Genomic DNA, 24,077 nt, shown 5'->3' on the forward strand with positions numbered 1-24,077 from the left:
TTTTTTGTTTTGCTCCAAAACCATATAGAGATATAAGTATTGAGAAACTTAAATGTGTTATTCACGTTCAATAGCCAATGGGCACTCATCTTTGCAACTTGCAACAACGCCTTAGAAGTAATACTGATATTAAACTTGGTCAAATAAACATATCGCGAGGTTAGAATTATTTTGTTCTATCTCCAATTTTAAAAGTTGGGAGAAAATGAGTTATTAATTTTAGTAATAATAACTTTTAAAATACGCATTATTGTTTAATTTTTTTTCTAAATAATTTGCTTAAACATAAATTAATTAAAGCATAAGTTATTATTTCTTTAAAAATAAAAGCTAAAACTTTAAACAATTTTTTCTTTTAGAAAAAATCAAAAACTTTTTCCCAACATTTAAACTTGGAGGTAGAACAAAATAATTCTAACCTCGCGATATGTGGCACATATGTTAATGTGACCAAGGTTAACTGTCAGATAAAACAATCAATTTCAACACTATAGTAGGATGGTCAACTGGGAAAATATTGAGAGTTTTTACAAAATGCAGAAATAAGTGTGGGTTGTCTTTTTCTACAATTGTGAGATTAAAGAAAAAAACCATCTGTCACCAATTCTGCCCAAGATCAAAAATAAGCGTCTATGAAAGTTGGATTAGTTAACTAATTTATCTAACTCAAAATAAAGAGAGCCTCCATTATCAACTTGCAAATTTCTGATACCAATATTCCAAGATCTTTTTCATCAAAATTAGGGGCCGACAAATCGCCAAAAAAGGGCGATGTACGATACATCGTTTACGATGTACAGGTTCTATGTACGATATGCTATGCATGCTTCGATGTACGATGTACATTGTATATCGAAAATGCATCGTATAAGGCTTACATCGTAAATCGTATCATCTATTATTTTACAGTATTTTATATCTATATATTAATATATTTTCATTACTTTCTTCAGGTTTTAACTTAAAACACTTCCATTAAATTACATTCCAATATATTAAATAAAATTTAATTGAATGTTATTAAATGTAAAAAAAAATGGTTTAATTTCATTTTAATTAATAATGCTGTATTAAAAATGGTTATTAAACCAATCAATATAAATAGATTTCATTTCTTTAATATCAATCATTCAAAATTTGAACCCAAACAACTAAACAACTATCCTAAAACAATAAAATTGTCTACAAAAGCAATCATAAAAATTATAACTTTAAATCATCATAAAATAGTTGAGAACTTTAAATTTTTTTTACAATGTACGATTTATTGTTTCGATGTACATCGTACATAGAAACAATAAATCTATAACAACGGTTAGTTTCGAAGTGCGATGCACAGTGACTCAGAACGATCAAAAAACGGTAAAAATTAAATAAAATTTGACATAAATTGTAAATCAATAATGTTATATATCAAAATAATAATTTTTGGGTCAAAGATTTCAAATTTATTAATAAATTTTTTTTTATGCGTAGCTTCGACGCGTATAACGCGCGCTTATGCGCGTATACGCGCGTTTAAGGTGACTATACGCGTACAAAAATTTTTTTTTCCAATTTTTAGAATCTTCAAGACAAACACATTATCTTGATATATTACTCTACTTGATATTTTTATAAAAATGGTTTTTAAAGGAGGTTGATACATAGAGAAAAAAAAACTGTATTTATTACATTCATTTTATTATTTACATTACAATTAATTTAATAACTTCATCTGGTAACGGTTTTCCTCGATAGCTCTTATGTTTTCTAAAAGATATGCTTGATACTTTTGGATCTGATCTTACTAGAAGGTAGTGCATCTGATTCATCATTGTGTTTAACCTTGAAATTTTTGCCGTGTGCTTAAGTCTAGAATTTCTTATCTGTTTATTTAAACTCTCCAGTGCATCTTCCGAATATACCCCGACTGGCAAAGGTAATTTATGTGATATGGAAGAACTATGAAGCAGCAGTTTATGTACAGTGGGAGGCATAACATACCAGTTGTACAAACTCACTATACGTTTAGCTGTTTCAGTGCAGTATAAATCTAATTCATTGATGTTAATAGAATATGCACAAGATATGGTTATGAGAATATTATGCAATCTTTCAATTATATCACAATCAACTTTAGTAATTTCAGAAAGAGCTTTACTATTTTTAAATGCTCTTCTGGCAGTATTGCCGTCATTGGTATTTCCAGACCCAGTTTTAGGCATGTCAACATATAAGCTTAACCGTTCTCTGAAGAGTACCTGAATCTGTTTTTTTTTTAAGTCTACAGATAATTTTTCCTCAATTGTTTTTGGCTTATACTTTTTAATTTCAATTTTATAACTCAAATGAAGAATAAATTCCAAGCATTTTATCCAGCAATGCAAAGCTGAAATTCCAAGCCCCAAGGCTGACTCATTCTCAGTTTTTGCTTTTAATAAACCAATATTGTTCATTTTGTTGGGTTTAGCATTGCAAACATTGCAGGATTGAGTGGATTTTGTCTCTGTAAGTGCATTAACTACTTTATTATCAAACATTGTAAGATCAACTCTATAGCTGATATTAAAGGTCACCTTTCTTCCTGCAATATCAAAAACTTTGCAAAACGTCTTTAAGGTATTTATTTGATTTTTTAGATCTGATTCTTCTTCTCTGGATAAAATTGGACTCTCTTTTTTATATTGTAGATGAAGAGGTCTACAAAAGTGACAACTTGAAGGATTTGCATTTTTCCAAATTTCGCCATCTTTTACTTTGAGCAATAAAGGCACAAAAGCTGTACTAAAAAGATTTTCTTCACTCTTAAGTTCTATACTTGTGATGCTTGTCTCAAAGTATTTCTGTTTATAAACACTTTGGCTTGATGCTCCATCAAAACCAATCTTTCCATATAAAACTCCAAATATTTCGTTACCTTGACCACAATTAGGCATATCAATCATTTCAGTTATTCTACTCACAGTGTGATCTAACATGCTTTGAAGAGTACACTTTGCAGAAATTTCAGAAAAATGTATATTCTCAGGATAACATTTCAATTTTTCCACCAAAATATCGTGCAAGGTAGGATAAATATGTACATTGTGAACAAGAGCTGAGTTTCTGATCATTTGATATTGTTTATCGCTGAGATCAGTGTTCATTTTTAATGCAAGAGCTTCCTCTACACTCATAATGATGGGAAAGGTTTTATCCAAAGTTTTATCAACTTTTTCTATCTCTAAAACATCAGACATATTGTTTTTTAAAAAAGAAGCTTTTTTTTTTTTCTCCAGCAGCATTTGCACTTTTTGCAGAAGCTAAAAATAGAGCTTCATGATGTTTAGTGGCTAGTTCTTTTAATTTTTTTTTCTTTTGCTTTGCTCTCCAAGAACACTCAATTGCTTATGGGGCCTTCCAGAACCAAAATGACTATTTTTATTGTTCATAAGATTTCTTTGAAGCCAACGATTTTCTTTTTGTATAAATGTATCATAGTTTACTTTATTTAAGTTTTCTTTGCGAACTTCTTCAGTATTTTTTATTTCATTAAGTAAATCCTTCCATAATCTTAATTTATCCACTCCTAGTTCACGCATCATCTTTGGGATAAGATCTAATCTTTTCATTGTTATTGTTTTTAAGAACCATCAATATAATAAAACTAATAAATCAGAAACATTTTAAATTACATTATGTATTTTTTTACTTTACACTGTTTAAAATTTTATTTTGTAATGGCTTTAACAATTGTCACATTGTTACATCCTGTAATAACACTATATTACTAAGTTAACTTTATATTACAGGAAATACTAAAGTTGTTCAGTTAAGCTTTTTCAAACATGTTGTACTTATCAAATAAATACTTTTAAAAATGGCGGAAAACGAGGTTTTTAAGTGTTTATCAACATTTTTATTTCTTTAATAACTTCCAATACCGCAGGAGACCGCAGTAATCCCTTTATAATTTTAAAGTAGAAATGTTAATTAACTAGAAAAAATGTATATATTTTTGGAACTCGGTGGAACATTTTTTTAGCTGATATATAAACAGAAAAAATACAATTTCTTGCAACCTTTTTTTTAGAAAAGTCTTTAAATTTAAACAAAAAAATCAGACTTTTTTTTTCTTTTGAGTAAATTTGAAATATATAGAGCCAAAAGATTATCTTTAAAAAATATATACACTTTTATTTAAATTAAAAATAAAAATCTCACATTTTTCAGATTTCTTTGAAAATAATATCAAATTTTTTTACTTCTTTTAACTATAAAATACAAAACAAAAGTTTTATGAAACAATTATTTATACTTTTGAAATAAAAAATTATTGCAATTTAATATTATTTAAAAAAGGGCACTTAATTTATAGAAAAGTTGTGAGGGGTTTATTACCATTTTTTTGCTGTTTTGAGTCACTGTGCGATGTATAGGTTCGATGTATGTTCGATGTACGATGCATCGTCGGCCCTAATCAAAATGCAGTCAAATTCAGAACAGCATATGTCTCGATAGTCAAACACAGAACAACGATAAAAATCTGAATACTGTTATTTGGAAAAAATGTCTAAAGGATATTTAGGTAAGAAGTGTTTGGAACGATATTTATGCTCAGATATAATTTGCCCGAAATTTTAGAAATAAATAAGAGGGGGGGGGGGGGGGTAATGATAAATGCAAAAAAGTCTTATAATGTATCACACATATTGAAAACAAATCAGAAAATCAGAAACCCATCAACAAAAGCATAAGCTAAAAGAAATTAAAAAAAAGATTCTTGGATAAAGAAGCAGAAGAAACTGGCCCTTTTTATGTACCTGAAGCATTTTAAATGACTTTTCTTTCTGCTTTACAATAATTTTAATAAGTAAATATAATATCCAGATTGGCTAGTTCTTTCTCTTCCCAGTTTGTTTTAAATACATTTGAAGAGGGTCTTGGTAGCAGAGGGTCCAGTTGCAGAAAAGGTAGCTGGAGGAGGTCTGGTAGCAGAATAGTAAATTTTTGCTTTTTATAAATTTATACTTTGGGCATCTTAATAATAAGGCAATTATTATAATTTTTGAACAATAAACAAAATAGTTAATTTGCTTTGGTACCTAATGTATATAAATTAGCAAAAATGTTTAAAAGCGCTAAAAAAAATTTTTCCTAAAAAAACATCCTAAATAAGGTGTTTTTTTTTGTTTTTTTTAAATTGATAATTTTAGCTAAATTACAATATAGAGTAAATTTAATGATATAAATTCTTTATTAAACAAATTTATTTGAACTGAAGTTGACCACTTTAATTATAACAACATTGTTCTAAATTTTTACACATATAAAAGGGGATTTTTTACATTATTTTCTTACGTTAAAAACTAGTAAAATTAATTTACCATGAAAAAAAGCTTTCCGAATGAGTAAAATTTTATTCGGTTAACCCTTTCGAGACTCTAGGTATATAATTTAGTGGTACATTTATGTACGACTAAATTATATAGCTGATCAAGACGCCTTTTCTGAGCAAAATTCGCTTGAAATGCATATATTTTTATTTATTGATGATGCTTTAGGAACGTGCAACAAAAATAGAAAATAAGACTGCTCAAAATGTTGTTTCTTGCCCAGAGATGATTGCATTTCATCGAAAAATGGGGGGAAGGGTGGATTTAGCGGACCAAATGATAGGACTATATGAACTGGATAGTAAATCGAATAAATGATGGAAGAAAGTGTTTCATCGCTTATTTATGTCCCTTGTAAATGCTTGAATAAAACATAAGGAGGCCACAAAGAACGAAACTCCTTTGTAGCAGTTTTTGGTTCGCCTGGCGGAGGAAATAATAGATAAGGGAAGAAAAACTAGTTGTACAACGTTCATTGTAGAGAGGGAGACCATCTATGAAAAAACTATGACTGAAAAATGTATCTCCACAACTTCCTGTGGAAGGAACACCAAGACGTAGATGTAGAAGATGTGCGGAAAACCAAACACAAAAACGGACAAAAACAACTTGTCTGGAATATGACCTTCCATTATGTTCAAAATATTTTGCAGCCTATCATACATAAAATATTTTGTAGTGTGCATGTATGTTTATGTCAATTAGTTATGTTATGCTCAAAATATACAATATTTATTGAGCAAAAATACTCTATTATCTAACAATAAAGAATTCAACTTTTTTTCAAGAACAATATTTGTATGGTGCTGATGGTACACATATGAACCACCACAGAAGACTGCTGGTACATATATGTACCCCCCCCCCCCGCCAACCCTTTGATGTTTTATTTGCACTTTTCCAATAGATTAGGTACTATTGACTAACAAAATTATAAAAACACAAAAAAAACATATTCATACTTTTTTGAAAAAAACCTTCTCGAAAGGGTTAACTAGCAATTCATAAATGCTTACTTTAAATAATATATAAGAATAAATATTAGTTAATACAAGCAAATATACTGTACGACAGCTAACAACAAATTACAGTTTTTTTTGTTGGCTCCTCAACCTGTAGCACCAATTACATCTTCTCAAGAAAAAACGATAAGCGGTTTTTTTAATGAAGAAACTTTAAGTAACGGAGTATTATATTTAGAGCATAAAAATGTTAAAATACAATTCTAGTACGAAGTATGAAACAATAAAAACATGTTATGTGCAAAAAATGATCAGCTTTTAATATCTGGATCTAATATACATATATTGTCATTTAGACTAGTCAGGAAACTCTCTTGGTCCAATTCGTTACCTTCTGCACTATCTCTATGATAAATAGATTTTAGTTCATCATTTTCACACTTTTGATGACTAATTTCAACTCTTGTTGACATCTCAACAGTCTTTAACGATTGAATATCATTTTCAAGACCCACGTAATATTCGTGAACTGCAATATTGTCTTTGACTTGATTTAAAGGGTTTGTGGGATCACTTGTTTGAAGTGGATTAATTTTGTTATGGTCAAAGAGTGTTTGTTTCAAATATTTACTGTCCGTTTGTGATAAATTGTCACTGGGTTGATCTCCATCAAAAGACCCTATCATGAAATCCTCGTCACCATCATTAAGTGAATATTTATTGAAGGATTGTTCTAATTTGATTGTTTCGTTAGGTTGAAAAGCCATTCCTTTAGAAAAGTACCTTACATCTCTATCTACATCTTTTGATAGTGCTTCAAGGGTGCATTCAACAATATTTCTGACATTGTCATCCTCCGTCAGACTTTGAAAGTATACTAAAAAAGACGAAAAAGAGCGTAACCAGCAGTAAATCCATAAAAAAAAATTATTTAAAAAATCTTATAAATCAGCCTACTGGTACTTTGATAGGCTAGTAGAGCTTTCGAAGCAACGAGACGGACATTTGGAACGCTATCACCACACAACTGTAGTAAATTAGGAAGAAAATCTTTAGTGAAATTTACTAGATCATAGCAGCAGTTTCGCAGAAAACTTAGATAAATCTGTGAACATCTGGAAAAAATAAATCTTTTATTTATAATAATAATAATAATAATAAAAAAAAAAAAAAAAAAAAAAAAGTGTACTAAATTTCTGAAATCTCTTCTAAAGCATTTACTCTGTAAAGTTTTGTTCTTTTTTAAGTCTGGTGAATCATAAACTTGAAATTAAAAGCCACAGCAAATGGGCACTGTTGAAATAGGACGTTCGGTATAAACGTTCAGTCTTAAAAAAATAACAGGTTTTCTAGTTTGTCTCTGCATATCACAACAATACCAATATTTGTAATGAGTCATGAAAACGACTATTGCCACTTTTATTTGATTTTTGAAACTAATTTCGCTTCTTACTTGCAATTTATTCTCATGACTAGGGACCGGAGACCTGAACTCGGACTCGGGTAGTTACTGTGAATAGGTTTTAACCCACCATAAGTTTATTATTAATTTTGATTTTATCGTAAAAATATAAAGGACTTATGAAGTAAAAAATAATCAGGTCTATAGACACATATATTATAAACAAAAATATCTAGAAATAATTTGATAAAATATGATACAAAAAGAAAGAACAATTAATACTTTGTATGTCCGCCTTTTGCGTTGATCACAGAAGCGAATTTCCTGGGAATTGATTCATATAAATTTCTAATGAAATTTTGTGGAAAATTGTCCCACTCTCTTTTTAATATTCGAAAACATTCTTCGACATTTTTGGGGTTATATTCAGCCTTTTTTTTATCCAAAAAATCCCAAACATGTTCAATAATGTTCAAATCTGGACTTTGAGGAGGCCAGTTCATTACTTCGAGAACTCCCTCCTCACACATGTCCTGTAAATAATTTTTGGCCACTCGGGAACAATTTTTGGGATCATTGTATTGCTGTAGAATGAAATTATTACCAATTAGTCTCATTCCAGATGGTATTGCATGATGTCTTAAAATTTCTTTATATTGTTCTCCTGTCAGTTTGCCATCAAATCTGATTAAATCACCTACTTCAGATGATGAAATATAACCCCAAACTAAAACAGAACCTCCCATATGCTTAATTGTTGGATGTAGACAATCAGGGCAATTAGGCTCTCCTACCCTTCTTCTTACATACTGTCGTCTTCTGCTACCGAACAATTCAAATTTTGATTCATCTGTGTATAGTACACGGTTTAACATTTCTTGGGTCCAATTATTATGTTGTTTTGCATATTTAAGTCTTTTTTCTTTATTGCCACGACGTAGTAAAGGCTTTCGAACTGCAACACACCCTCTTTACCCAGCTTTTAGCAAATGTCGTCGAATGCAAGATGAGGAAACATTTGCCCCAGTCGCAGCCTGAATGTCTTGGGCTAGTTCACTGGAGGTGTTTTTACGATTTTGGAGAGACACATTTTTAAAGTATTTTATGTCATGTTTTTTTTGGGTTCAAATCAGCATACAATAAAAATAAACACGTTAGGTATCTAAATACAAAAATCTATGTAAAATTTTGATAAATATTGCTTTTGTATGTTAATAGTGTTTAGTATTGTTTGAAGTTAGACATTATTTTAAATTAAAAAAATAATCGGAAGCTATTATTCAAAATCTGTTAAAAAAAAAGAGTTTTAATAAGTGGGCTAAAACTTATTCACAGTACTGTATATTGGGTGATTACCCGTTATAAAATATACGATATTTTTTAAATCGGGTAATACCCATTTGTTTTTTATTCCCGATACTTGATACTCAGAGAATACCCGTAGAAGTACCCGAAGAAGAAAAAATACTCGAGACAATTCAATTTACTAATTCAACTACAAATGACAAAAAAAAAAAAAAAAAAAAAAATGAAATATGAATATTTGCACTGAAAGAGTTCAAATTTCAGCATTAGCAAAATTAGAAGTAGCCTGGCCATTTTAAATCTGAAAATTCATCCAGTAATTTACTGTTCTCTTTCATGGGCACTAGCTGCCCCATTTTGCTAACACTTAAATATGTTCTCCTTACAGTGCAAATGTTCCCTGGACTTAAAATACTCTTTCAGAAATGGCAGATAAGGCTGGGATAGCCAGAACCTGCCTAGCAAGCCTTGCAAGCATAGGGTATTTGCCTGCATTGACTCTTCAAAAGTCTAAAGTGTCCAGTTTTTTCTGTTGGTGCATCACCAAGGTATATGTGTACCTTCTTTATTAGGTTTTCTTTTGCAGCTGATTTTCCTCCTTCGTTTGTATATGTTGCTACATACGTTTGTGTGATGGTTGTCCAACAAAGTAGCCATAAACTGTCGGCATCCAAAAAGTTCGCAGCCTCTATGTTTTGAAATGAGGATTAAGATGGATGGGTTGCAGTGTGAAGTCTCTGTCAACAAGGTCCTTCAGTGTGTTCATAAGGGTGTTGCTCTCAAGGTTAAAACAGTCCAGTCTTTCTGTCATTGCTCCTTTTGTTTGAGTATCGAAGAATATTCCACAATGTAGGAATCTTCTATCAATCTCCAGCAAAAAGTAGTTAGTCACTTCTTGGATTAAGGGATCCTTCATCAACTTTTGAGTTGTCTCAAGTCCTAACTTTATTGTAACAAACATGGGTAAAACCATGTGGATGATCAAACAACAAACATTGAGCTGTTAAAACAGTTTACCAAACTTGTCATATTTTTGTGAAGTTGCTTCCTTTGTTGACATATGTACATTTTCTTTTCCTTGCTTTTTGCAGCTAGTAAACCCATGACAATCAAGTGGATCTTGTGGTCAACACACCACGTATTGGTGTCAATGCCACTATTTATTTTTACTTCCTTTTGATTGTCTGTGGCGCCATCTGTGACAATGGTGATCCATCTCACTGTTTTCGGATTCAACTCTATTTTGTAAACCATATCTATTATCTTGATACTGATGTTATTTGCCATATGGTCCTCTGGAAAATACTTATTGTGAAAAGGAATTTTCTTAGGTGGAAATTTTTATCTAGGTAGTACCCTGTCATGCTTATGTAAGAATTTTTTAAATTAAGCAATTCCTTCAAATCCATCTTTTTTAGTTAAGGCAACTTGTTCAAATCCATCTTTTTCTACAATTAATAAGTCAATAATTGTTTTTTTTCATAAAATTATAGATTTTTGGAATTGCTTTGCAACACAGTGTATGTGTTGAAATCTCATTGCATTAGCCTAAGGTAGCACTTTTGAGCATACAAATGAATACTTTAGCCTCCACTACTGAAAATGGTTTCATCTCTTCTACCAACCACCTAGTGATATCTGTGATCAGTTTTACTTGATGAATATTATCCTCATGCCAGACCTTCCTTCTTGGTCTGGGCCTTCCTCTTTTCCAGTTCTTCTCTTGGCTTTTTGGTGGGTGGTGTTGTGGTTCAGATGGTTAAGTTAGTGATTGCAATTTAGAATCATCAGAATCAACTTCAAAAGTGTCATCAGCCCTCATTTTGTTTGCATCCTTTCTTTTCAACTCTGTGAACAGATCTGCATGTTTGCCTTTGAGTTGTTTGCGCAAAACACTTGTACATCCCTGCTTTGCTGTGAATTTTTTATGACACTCATTGCAGGTGGCTTTGTCATCATTGGCCTTAGTAAAAAATTCCCATATGCTTGATGCTTTGGTCATCTGAAATGAAAAGAAAGATCTGTATACATAAAGAAAAGAAAGAAATACACATTACCCAAATTTTTTAAAAAAATCTCCCGATTAGTGGGTACAGCTGTATTTCAGGTAGTTCTGATGATCAGGTAACAAAATCGGATAGCGTATTAAAGCATACTACCTGATTTAACTACCCAACTAGTAAAAAAAAGAAAAGGTCTTAACATAAAAAAAAAATTTAAGGCTTCTTTATATTATAAATTAGTCATAAATAAATAAAAACTGCCCTTAAAATAGGTATAAATAAAAATGTAAAAATATTATATACAAATATACATATAATTTTATAGAAAAGGCCTTAAAAATAGCCATAAAAAACTGGCCTTAAAATAGGCATAAATAAAAATATTAAAATAAAATTTATATATATATATATAATTTTATAGAAAAGGCCTTAAAATAGTAATAATTAAATGAATAAAGAAAAGACCTTAAAATAGTCATAAATTAAAGAATATAAAACTATTTTACATATTTTAAAGAAATGTTATGGAAAATCCATGAGATATCTGATTTTATTACCCGACTAGCAAGTAGTTTTGAAATACAGGTAATTCCGATGATTGGGTAACAAAGCGGGTAGCGCATTAAATAAAAAGTTAATGAAATAAAAAATTAATGAAATGAATTTAAAAAAAACTTTTACTTACTTTTATACTTAAGAGGTGATAGCACTGTTTAAAAAAAAATGTTTGAGAATTGAGTATTAATTCCACCTATTCCATGTAAGTATTAATTTTTAACTAAAAATTAATACTAACATGTAATAGTTGGAACTATTAAATAGAAACAAAAGTGATATTAAAAGAGTTAAAATAAAATTTTAAAAAATGCAATACAAATAAAATAATGAAAATACCCAATCATACAAAAATTTTGGTCAAATGATCGCGTAAATAAATTGGGTATTTTATTAACCAATTTTTGGGTATTTCTACAGGTAGTACTTTGAATAATACCCGACCTGAAGGTTAGGGTATTGGGTACCTAAACTTATTAAAATTGTCTGTCTACAGGTACCCTTGGGTACCTCAGGTTTGTTTTTTGGTCCTTACTCATAGCCTTTATCATCTGTCAGAATTTATGTTGTAAAAAAAAGCAGCCTAAGCTTAACCTATCAAGATAAAATTAAGATCATCATTAGTCATAGGATAGTTGATGTTAACAGATACAGGTCAAGTATTAATGCCCATACAACAAAATTTATCGTACAAGCATTTCCTATACCTACTTATACACAAGTAGGTACAGACATTGCCTGTACAATGTGTAACTTGCCCATATCTGCTTGATAGATTTTAAGTGCATTTTAATTATACTTGTATATGCCTGTTAAAAAAGATTTGAGGTTTAAAGTTTGATGAAACCTCAGAGTGAACTTTTTCTGTTTAACAAAGTTTCAAAAGAACTTTGTGATCTCAAGCGGTGGCAGAACTTCTATTTGAGACTGTTCTCTTCTCCCCCCCTTGCCCTGCACTGTCAAAAACTCTCCATTTTTAATAAAATTATGAAGTTCTGAATTTAGAAGTACCCTCCCCATAATGACTGTAAATTGAGTTCAGCTCTTATATTGATTTATTCAACTACTTTAGGCTCATTCACCCATTCACCAATTCTGATAAAATAATTGTATGTTTGTGTATAAATGTGTGTCTGTTTATGAGTATAAGCATATTTAACTTGAATAACAACATAAATATCTTCTCATTTTATGTAATCTTTTAACAGGCATCCTAAAGGTATTGGGGGTAGAAGGAATGGGCTTTTTAAGAGTAGAACTTTTTTATATGCCCATAAAATTGTATGGGCATACACAAGTACTTGTATAAATGTTAGTTGGACGGGCATTTAATGGGCAATATTACTTTATTTGCCCACTTATTGAACTCATATACCTCGAGTATCTTGTGACTAACCATCATACATTATCATGCTACGATACTACAAGTGCTAAAGCATATTTATAGTCTTTTGAAATGAATTATACATAGAATGTGACTAAACAGTGTTTATTTTAAAAAATATACTAATATAAATAAAAACAAATGTTATCAAACTAATAAAAAGAAGTTTTTTTTCTTATTAGCTTAGTAACAAAAAAGAAGTTCTAGATTACAAGAGATTTATCGACAACTCACGATTTTCTTTTCACCCAGTGTTGGGTTTTTAGGCCCAGATCCTTGATATTCAATGTAAACTTGTGCAAAAACTGATTATCTACTGCTGACAAACGTTTTATTAGCATGCACAACTAAAAATGTAGATAACCAGGAAGTAAAAATATTAATTAAAAAATTAGTAAAAAAAAAATCTTTTTTAAAATATTTAATTCAAGGAAGGAGTCATACCAGTTCATATGCGTTCTCTCTGACTTCAGCCACTTTATCAGCAGCCAAAGCTAATGCAACTGGACAAATAAATTCTCCTAACTCTGCTTCAGAATATAAACTTAAAAGGCCCATTAATTGTCTAAAAAAGCAGTAATATGAGTAAAAAATTTTTTTAGAACAAAAACTGTAAAAAAAAAAAAAAAAAAAAAAAAAAAAAAAAAAAAAAAAAAAAAGCATTTTAAAAAGGTAAACTTTTCAGTAATTGACCAGGCGCTTTTCTTTATTGAAAAATAGATTTAGTATTAAATTATTTAAGATAAGATTTTCATTACTTTTTCTAAAACTCCCTTCAACCTGAGTATTCTAATAATAATATATCTTTAAAATATAATTAAAATATAATTTCAAAAAACTATTAAGAAGAAAACACTTTTATGTGTCAATAAGGATTTTTGTATCTTTCTATCTTTTTTTCTCAAAAGTGAAACAACATTGCAAGAGTAAAATGCAACAAATGAAAGTAATGTTAAAAAAGTCTGCTTAATAAATGTATATAAATTTGAAACTGGTCAACCACTAATGCATAGTTAATTACTAATGCATTTAGCTTACATTATGATTTTATATTCTGGGATTTATAACTGCAACACTTACTGTGCAAGATCCATTCTAAACCTCCAGTTTCTGGAGTTGTCAGTGTTTAGAAATTCACTAAATATATGTAAGTAGTCTTTTTGCAAGGAAGATGGCAAAACTTGAATAAAGTTACAAAGATGCTTTAACACACCAACTCGAACCTAATATCCAAAAAACTTTAAATATTATTCTCTTCATTCACCTAAGAAAAAACTGAACTTTTTTTACAAAAATAAAAAACTCTTGAGAAACCTATACAAATTTTCTTCCTCTAACAACTCATGATTCTTAATTGATTGATGACAATGATGATGATGATGATGATGATGATGATGATGATGATGATGATGATGATGATGATGATGATGATGATGATGATGATAGCATATTTCATAAACCTATAACTTAATTACCTCATCAAGATCTTTAAGGAAGCCATTAAATACTGGCACAAGGTCACTAACACTTATTTCCTGTCCAAGGATTAGAGCAAGATCATGCAATGAAAAAGCCAAAGTGCGTCGAACCTTCCACTGTTAAGAGTAACACAAAAATCTTATTTCAAAATGTCAAACTAATTGATTCAACAACTAGCACTATATTGTCATGAAAAAAATTTCACTTAATACTTTTGCAAAAGCTTCTTTATAACATTAATATATCAAAACATTAAATTACCTGCATGTCACTTGAAAGAAGGTTATAAATATCTTTTAAACAATTCCAGTTTTCACGTCCAAGAGCTAGAACTACACCAGGTAATGTGAAAGCACAATGTCTTGATAATTCACCATCTATAGTCTGTGCCTTACTAGGTTCTGTCATTGAAATGTAATGTTCAAGGAGGGCAGGTGGAACAATATTCTTTAAATAAATAATATTTACAACTTGGTATGAATTTAGCAATAAAATTATGCACTGTATACCTACTGAAATGTAGCAAAAGTTAATAACAAAAACTACTTCATAGCAATAATTTAACTTTAAAAAAGTAAATAATAAAATATATACTAAACTTTTTGAGAAAATATTCTTAAAAAGTCAATAGTATATTAAGTGATTTTAAAAAGAAAAGAATGCTAAAACTATTGCTATTTATGTTGAATTTAATGAAAGCTTTGGTACTGTAAAAGCAAAAGTTAAAAGAAAATTTGAAAGCAATCCAATGATAATGTCCTTTAATAAGGCTAGAATATATATATATATATATATATATATATATATATATATATATATATATATATATATATATATATATATATATATATATATATACCTGTTTTTAATAAATATGTACCTGTTTAAATATACATATACTTGTTTTTAAATTTACATATTCATACCTGTTTTTTTATATGCTCTATATTTGTTTATATATATATACCTGTTTTTAATAAATATGTACCTGTTTAAATATACATATACTTGTTTTTAAATTTACATATTCATACCTGTTTTTTTATATGCTCTATATTTGCAGATAAATTGTGAACTGAATTATCTGAAACATCATCATCATCTGAATTCCCTTCAAAAATCTTTAAGTAATCATTATCAATAGAATGATTAGAGTCAATTGTGTCTGTCTTATCGATTGAATCATTAGATGGAATACATCTTGGTGTATCTTTTGTTAAATGTTCTATGGTATTATCATTAGTGCTACCATTATCCCTTTGCTTTGTTTTTGAATCAATTATTACATAAGCTTTTAAATATTCTGCAGAACTTTCTGATGAGTAATCTGCTATTAATGATGAATCTTGGTTGATTTGAAAATCGCATGCTAAAAATTCATTTAAACTAATATCAGGTAAAGGAGTTCTCCAAAACTCAAAGCTATTAAAAGCATTCTGTTGATCAATGATATCTTGCACAATATTTTGAGTTTCAACATTTTCTTTTGTCATACTATATAAAAAAATTATTAACTGGTATTATATATCAATTTTAAACTATAACATAACTCAGTAAAATACTTTTATTGCAATAGATTTTTTTGAAAAGGTAGAAACATAATAATGCTGATCTTTTTTTTTTTTTTAAAAAAAAAATAATAAAATAAAATAAAGGTAAAACCTAGATGTTTCAGACTGCAATAAACCTGCTTCTAAAAGCGAAGCAGTTTCACACTCTTGTACTTCGCAATGATACAAGAGACCCTCTTCGTTCACATCAAAACCAGTTCTCCCAGGTTCAGCAAATGTAGCAATAAACTGACCTAGAGCTTGATAAGCTGCCATTTGTACCTAACAGATAACATCATTTTACTTAAATAGTGATTTGAAAATAATTAATAAATGATTGCATAGTGTTTAAATAAACAGAACTATTTTTTTTATTATTATAACCTACCCAACGAGATTTATCACAGAGAAGGCCAACAAAAAGTGGTGATAGTATTTTATATTTAACATGGCGAGAGCAAGCACCTGAAACTGCCATAAATGTTTCAGCACAAGCCTGGTTGGAAAAAAAAAAAAAAGAAATAAAAAGTTAAATAAACATTAAAATATATTTAGATTACATATTATATATTTAGATTCATTAAATATAAGATTTAAACAAAGAGCCTTAAATGAAAAGGAATATTATTCACCTTTCTTACTCCCCAAACCCCATCCTCACATAATCTTGAAAATAATGGTAACTAAAAGAAAAAAAGAAAAAATACCCACTGCAAAAACATTTTGCATAATATGAAGAAATTATAAGAAAAGCTGAAAAGCAGTTAATGCTAGTTTGAGTAATAACAAGCTACTGAAAATTCCAATTTCATCTTTCTCTTAATTTCAATTAGGAACTTAATTCTAACATATATTTATTCTTTATATCAAACTTCATGCCTAGCAAGCCCTTAAAAGATCACTTGAACTGCAAGGTCTTACATTTATCTTGTTGATATGTTTTGATCACAACTCTCTCTTCACCCTTTATTGTGCAACATGTACAGCAAGTGTATCAACCTTTTATGAGTAAGATCAAGAATGTGGGTAGGGATCAATCCCATGAACTCTCACATCTAAAGTGAGCACTTATACCACTGAGCCATTAAGCATAAACTTTATCAAAAAACCACTAACAAAAATTTATTTCTATTAAATAAACCTTATATTATTGTGATTTTAGGATGGTAAAAAAGTATGTTTAAACAATATTTATTTTTGTATATAAATTTTTTAATTAAAACAATTGTATGTACAAGCAATTTACCAGCAGCCAAACTAAACAGGAAAGTGTAATAAAGTTGCTGTTTCATTTAAGAAGCAAAACATCAAAACTTTTAAAATTAAAGCAATCAATTAATTAAACTTTTACTTAAAACAATTGTTTGCATAGCTAAATAACTTGGCAGTCAATTTGAATAATAAGATCAAAATCATTAACTTGGGGGTATTCATGTTGTATGCAAACATTAACAAGAGTTTAATGTAAGAACCTGGTTGTACAATTTTTAACAAGTTCACAGAGATCTACATTATATGAAATTTTTTCCTTAAGTTGAATACAAGCTCAAGTAAAAACTTTAAAGTTGATAAAAAAAAATCTATTATTTTCAACTGTTCATTATCTAAGGAAATCACCAGGAAAGAAAACATACCAGTTTATTTTCTGTAGTTTCAGGTGCAACAACACAAGAAAGATCTCCAAAATTTGATGCACATACCTAAAAAAAGATTTAAACTTGATAAAAATCCAATTGTTTATGTTTAACATAAGACTATTGTTATGAAATCAGGTTATACTATGCAGTTACTTTAAGACTGTATACACAATATAAAGAATAGTTAAGAACAACATCAATAATTTTATTTGAAGTATACAAAGCAGGGTAAATATGAATACTAAAACTAAAAGGATGAATGAAATTTATAAATTATTAAACAGAAAACAGACCTTACGAACATGAAAAAGTGAATCTGAGCATAGTTCTCCAAATCTTTTTAAGAATATCCTTTCTGTAGTGGCACCTCCAAGAAGGTGAGCAATTTTTGTCATCAACTGAAATTGAAAATGATTATTTAGAGCTTTACTGAGAAAGAGAAAAAAAAAAAAGTGCATTACAAAATCTTTGAAAAATCAATAAAAACCATAAAAATTGTTAAAAAAGTTGGTAAACACCGTAATGGCTTCTGTACGAAAGTCGTCACTACTGTCAGGTTCAGTAAGTTTGATGATTACTGGACATATTTGGAATTCTGCATCATCAGGATGTAGTAATTCTTGATCCATCAATTGCAGTAAAGCATTTTGACTCAACTTGCGAACCTGAAATAATAAAGTATAAAAAAATATATACATTTATATACAATATATACAAGATACAATTAACCATAATGGAACAGGTGTCACAGTGAATAAAAAAAGAATTTACAAGATATCTAAAAAAACTTTCTCAAAAAAGAAGATACAAAAAATGTAATGTGAAACTCAAGCAATAAGAGTTGTTTCTAAAATTCCATCCAAAAAGAATTTCAAAAAAATGTGTAAACTAAATTATTACCTGATTGTTTGTATCAGTTAAGTACTCAACCATAACAGGGAGTATATAACCAGATACTGCATCAGGTACTAGTTTCAAGTCTGTCATAAGCATACAACATGGTGGCAATTGCTCAACTAATTGCCATCTAACAGATGGTTCTAAGATAATATAAAACATCAAAGATACTAAAATTAATTATACAAAGGAAAAACATAAATTCCCAACTTAAAGCTAAAAACTACCAAATAAAAGTAAAAAGTTAAGAATATATTATTTCAAGGTGTTGACTTTTATAGACTTATATTTTTTTTCCATCTAAAATTGTTAATCCAAAATAATGATTATTTTTATATCTTAGTTATTGAATTTTCTTTATATTAAGATAACTTTCAACATTTTCAACTTAAAATTTGTACCTAATAATAATTTTTATTTACAAATACTATTGTTACCAACATCCTGTGAAAGTTTTGTAACAATTTCAAGTAGCGCCAGACATTCCTGTTGTGTTGTAACAGCTTGAGCTGTTTCAACTATACTACGAGCAACCATTTGCCTAAAAATTTTACCAAAGTTATAACTTGAGTTTTCATACTTTGTTTAGAAGAAAAATCTGATAATTAAACTATAAGTATGTTAAAATTTGGAAAGCTTTATAAAGTTATAATAAAACTAATTTAAAATAGAATATTTTGATTTGAAAAATAAAACAAAAATTGATTACAGTACACTTTTATAGATAACTACCAACATTTTCATTTTTTAGAATGTTACATATTTACTAAATTGACAGATAAAAAACAAAATTTAAAAATAATCTTTTTTCAATTATTAATTTGGCTCCTTAATAGAAGAGAAGTTTCAATCATCAAAATTTCCTTCTCAAGTAGAAATATTATGTTGTTTCATTTACATGAAGAAAAAAAAAAAAGAGTCTTAAGGATAGGATCACTAAGATTGCTGAAATGTTATTACTAATTTTAAATGGTCTGTTTGATATTTCACATCAAATGTCAAAAATCAAAAATCTTATCTATAACACTAGAAACTTAAATCTACCTCAGGGGTGCTCAAACAGTTGATAAAAAAAAGGTTATCAAGTCACAAAGATAAAACAATACCTACCTTTCTAGCTAGAAGTAGATGACTATGCAATTAATAAATATCTTCTGTTTTTAAAATTGTTTTTTATTTTTTTCAAAAACTAACATAATGTCTAATAATTCTATGGTGGATCATCAATAGTGTAACTCTGGGTACCCCTGATCTATATTTTCCATCACAAGTTCAATTAAAAAAAACTCAAATTCAGGAGGTTGGTATATATATGAATCAATCTATTTACAGTATAATGCATAAATTGTAAAGTATAATTATTATAGTAAATGATAATTTTAATCATCTAGAATTTTGATTTTCTTATCAATCATAAAAAAGAATATTGATATTTAACTTAAAATAAAATAAAATACAGACCGAGTAAAAATATTTTCACTTGAGCAATACTTATGCAATTTTTCAAGTGGTGTAAGCAGATCATCAGGATTTGAATGGTCAAGCATAGAGGTCTCATAAAACCTGCTGTAATCTAAATAATTTTCCAAGTAATAAATATACATAACATCAAAAATAATACTTGATAAAAATGACTAGAGTTTTTCATCTAACTTAGATTAAATTTGTAAAACTAATACTCTTACATTAACCAACAGGCATAATAACATTGACAGTGGTGTAAACTAACAAATGGCAGCTCAGATTTTTTTTTGAGTTGGCATCAGTTAGTAACAAATATTATTCAATTATTTTAATGTTTCACATATTAATTGATGATAGCAAAGATACATATATTGTGGTCATGAAAATTGTATGTTACTTTGGTTCATATGCTAATGGACAACAAACTAACAACTCTAATTAGCACAAAAATATTAACATTCCCAGTAATGGCAAGCTATTACTACAACTAGTGAAGACAGAAATCAATAATCACTCATGGTAATTAATTTCTTATTGAACAATTATTTACTGTTTTCACCTAAAATATTCCACATAACTTAAGTAGTAATAATATAAAATTAAATTGAATTCCTTTATTAATAAAATTTAGGTATTCAAAGGCATGCAGTTTTCTTTGTAGTGAACTGGGAGTCCACTTTAAAACTGCATGCTCTTGCTATTTTATCATGTTATCACTTTGCAGGCTTTGCACAGTTGGCAGCAAAGATTAGCCATCTCTACTTTTAAAGGTTAGTTTAATAGCTACTTTTTCTTTATGGTCACTTAAAACTTATATCAACAAATTTTTCTCAACTCTAAAGAAACCCAAATTTACCTAATTAAAGTCATTTAACTATGATTTGTTTCTGCAGTGCAATATATTCAATTACCATTTCTGCTAACAAAACCATAATTTAATTCTATTTTTTTATTTTATTTTATTCATTTTTCTTTTGTGAAATTTCTTATCGGTATCAATTAATTTTCTCTTTCTTTAAATCAAATCGGTAGCTGACACTTAAAATCAAGATTTAGATTTAGAAACATTTAACAAAAGATACACCAAGCTCAGAACATGCATAAAAGTAATTATCAATAAACTCAATCTAATAAAAACACTTTGCTTCATTTTCACACTCCAAAACAGTTTAAAAATATTTAATAAGGATTGAGAACTGTGATTATAGATAAAAAATTTATCTTCCAAGATTTCATAGCAACAATAAAAAAAAAAAAAATTAATTGAAGTTTGTGGATAATAACAAATTGCTTCTGTTTCATATTCAATTTCAGCTATTCACTTAACTTTTTCTTTTTTTTTTCTCTAAACTTTCATGATTTTTTTTGCAACTTAATTTTATCTTATCAATAGTAGCTTGCAAAGTTAGGCATACAGAAATATGTAACTTTGTATTTAGTAGTCCCTGTAGAAGTTATCAATCTCAAGTTTTTGCCAACAACTCTACTTCTTTTACTTTCTTTGATTCTACTACTTCCACTCAAACTTTGTTTAATTTTTCTGTTGTTTAAAAATTCACCACTCTATTTTATGCAATTAATCTTTTACTGAAAAAAATTAACTTAAGTACATGGCATTAACTATTTTATAAATTATTTATCATGGAATTTTGTTTTAAAGGATTAAAAAACTAAATATTAACAGCATTTTTCTTTTTAATACTTGATTCTATTGGAATTAGATCTACCATTACAATTTTTTGCAAATTTAAATATTGTAACTTACAACTTCGAATGCTAGCTTGACCTCAGCAAGAAAAACATAATCTTTCACCCAAGCATTAGATCTTCCACCACCAGAGAGTCTAATCTCTGATGTGTTAAACTCCTTTTAACTGTTTGATATTTTATTCAAGGATCTTTGCTGATGTTTTTAACACTATCATGCTTTACTAAAACCACTAAACCATAAACTAAACTTAGATTATGATTGACAAAGAAGAAGCAAAATAGCAATTAAAAAAAAAAATTTCAAAGAAAATTTTTTGAGGCCAACCATTGTTGTGTTTTAGAATATCTAAAAAAATCCAAATGCTGCTAATATTTGTTTACCCTCACTTATAGAAATAATTACATGTTAGAATATGATAAGAAATACTATAAATTTATGAATTATACATAAGTTTTTATTTGTAGTACCTTTTAGTACTGTTATACAATTCAAAGCCTTTCATAAACTCAATCAAAAAACAAAAATATTGAAAATTACTTATACAAACACATTTACTTAAATAAATGAATGCTGCCAAACTATATACTAATATCAATATATGGCTTACATTAATAAATATTACAAAGATTTAAATAGATAATATTTCATTTTAAGTCAATAGTTATTCTGCTAAAGGGTTTTTTTTACAATATATTTATACTTTTGTCCAATATATTGATATCAGTTTTGAAAATGTCATTTTTGTAACTTGATTGTTAAAAAAATAATATTTTTTCTTTGGAAATTTTTTTCAATTACTTTTCTTATTTTAAAGTATTTAATGCTGGTAACACTAAAACATATCATATTAATATTTGTGTCTTTATAACTGAGAAGAAAAAGACAGAGATACCATACCATCATCATCCTGTTCATCTTCTTGATTTCCGGAGCCATAATTTTGAAGAAGCAATTTAATATCAGCCATGAAATAGCAAAAATTATAGTATTATATGCATATATACTGATATAAAAATTTATTCCTGGAAAAAAAAAAAGATCAAGAGTAAACTAGACTTAGTTTTTAATCTTTTAGAAAAAAATCCTGCTATTACTTAACGAAGTTTAATTAGTTTTTTAAAATAACTTTTAAAAAATTTTATAAAATTCGTCAATAATTTAAAAAGAAAAGTAGTCTTTGCATACAATTCAACATAACTACTCTTGCATACAAGCTAAAACACTTCTTCTATGTAACTAATAATTATTTATTTCTGTAGAAATAGATACTTTCTAAATACATTTTTACTTATATCTATATATAAATACCAATTTAATATCTTAAGCAGGTCAGGGTGGATCGAAACGAAACTGGCTAATAATTGGATAATAAGTGGGCAATTCGAAAACATCCTCTATTAAATTAAAGAAAAATTATTATAAAAGGTGGTATTTAATGTAAATAAACAACAGAATCATTCACTACATTAACAGAATCTAATATGATTAGAGATAGCAACATCGAACAACCATTTTGCAATAACAAAGACCATCCGAAGGGCCGCCAATAAACATTCATGTCAGTGGAAGGAAGTTTTTTCGAACTGTGAATTTGTTGATTTCCACTTTTACCACACACACGTAAACATAATTGAAGTTATTTCTTTGAGACAAGCAATTCACAATTTTGTTTTAAATTCAATATGTAATTATTTAACATCTAAAAATAACAATTAAGAAATTAATATCGAACGACTTTTTTGTATTTTCTTCTTTTTGTCCTAAAACACCCTGCCAAAATATTCTATTATTACCCTAAAAATCCCAGTTGTTTCCAAAACCTCGAAAAATTTGCTGATTGTGATCTATCTATTCAAATTAAATGCCTTAAGCATCATGTCGAAAAAGCTTGATAAAACAGGAATTTTTTTCTCTTGTCGAATTTAAGTAATATTAAATGTACAATATTTCGTTTATATGGTAAAAAATTTTATTTAAAAATAGTTCAAAATAGTTTATTAAACAGGTTTTCGAATAGTCCCGGGCATCATTCTGAACCACCTATAATGAAAAGTTTTAATTTAACAGAAAAATATTATTTATTCTGAACTTCATAGTTCAGTTATTTAAATTTTTTTATTTATCTATAGATAAATAGTTTAGGGTATTAATCAGTAAAAAACTGGTAATCAGGAGAGTTTTCTCTAAATCCGGCCGCAGGCCAAGCCTTAGTGGGCCGAGTCAAATCTTAAACACTTTATGCTATAACCGCACCTGGCAGATTAAACACTTTTAAAAAATATTTTCTATTAATTTTATATGGTTTATACAGTGTTTTCATGATAACGCACACTTCTCTCTGACACTACCACTCAAAGTAATAAAGGTTGTG

General features: G+C 28.4%; 1 protein-coding gene across 2 annotated transcripts; it reads right to left on the minus strand.

Annotated features, from left to right (window-relative positions):
• Positions 1-6,537: 6,537 nt before the first annotated feature.
• Positions 6,538-22,759, minus strand: LOC145193888 (serine/threonine-protein phosphatase 4 regulatory subunit 1-like). 2 transcript variants are annotated; one of them, XM_090069887.1, is made up of 18 exons: positions 22,604-22,759; positions 19,993-20,104; positions 18,969-19,072; positions 18,535-18,674; positions 18,153-18,299; positions 17,928-18,032; positions 17,632-17,697; positions 16,630-16,680; positions 16,386-16,493; positions 16,110-16,279; positions 15,482-15,941; positions 14,709-14,894; positions 14,444-14,563; positions 14,049-14,191; positions 13,413-13,533; positions 13,203-13,315; positions 7,277-7,434; positions 6,538-7,196 (listed from the first exon to the last, which is right to left on the minus strand). In XM_090069887.1, the coding sequence occupies exons 1-18, from the start codon at positions 22,671-22,673 to the stop codon at positions 6,631-6,633; spliced, it is 2,940 nt and encodes a 979-aa protein (XP_089926013.1). In that variant the 5' UTR covers positions 22,674-22,759; the 3' UTR covers positions 6,538-6,630. The 2 variants fall into 2 exon arrangements, with proteins under 2 accessions (XP_089926013.1, XP_089926014.1); XM_090069888.1 differs by lacking the exons at positions 17,632-17,697; positions 17,928-18,032; positions 18,153-18,299; ... (2 more) ...; positions 19,993-20,104; positions 22,604-22,759 and adding an exon at positions 16,919-17,045.
• Positions 22,760-24,077: the final 1,318 nt, after the last annotated feature.

Source organism: Hydra viridissima, unplaced genomic scaffold, assembly GCF_058129835.1.
Source record: "Hydra viridissima isolate aposymbiotic clone 2 unplaced genomic scaffold, HvirCarnegie_v1 scaffold_12, whole genome shotgun sequence".
Classification (NCBI taxonomy): domain Eukaryota; kingdom Metazoa; phylum Cnidaria; class Hydrozoa; order Anthoathecata; family Hydridae; genus Hydra; species Hydra viridissima.

Excerpts from the sequence above, each read along its gene's own strand:
- LOC145193888 (XM_090069887.1), bottom strand. The coding sequence starts at position 22,673 with ATGGCTGATATTAAATTGCTTCTTCAAAATTATGGCTCCGGAAATCAA. Across the intron at positions 17,698-17,927 it reads CACTTTTTCATGTTCGTAAG|GTATGTGCATCAAATTTTGG; the intron begins GTCTGTTTTCTG and ends ATCTTTTTTTAG. Across the intron at positions 15,942-16,109 it reads TTGCAGTCTGAAACATCTAG|TATGACAAAAGAAAATGTTG; the intron begins GTTTTACCTTTA and ends TTTTTTATATAG.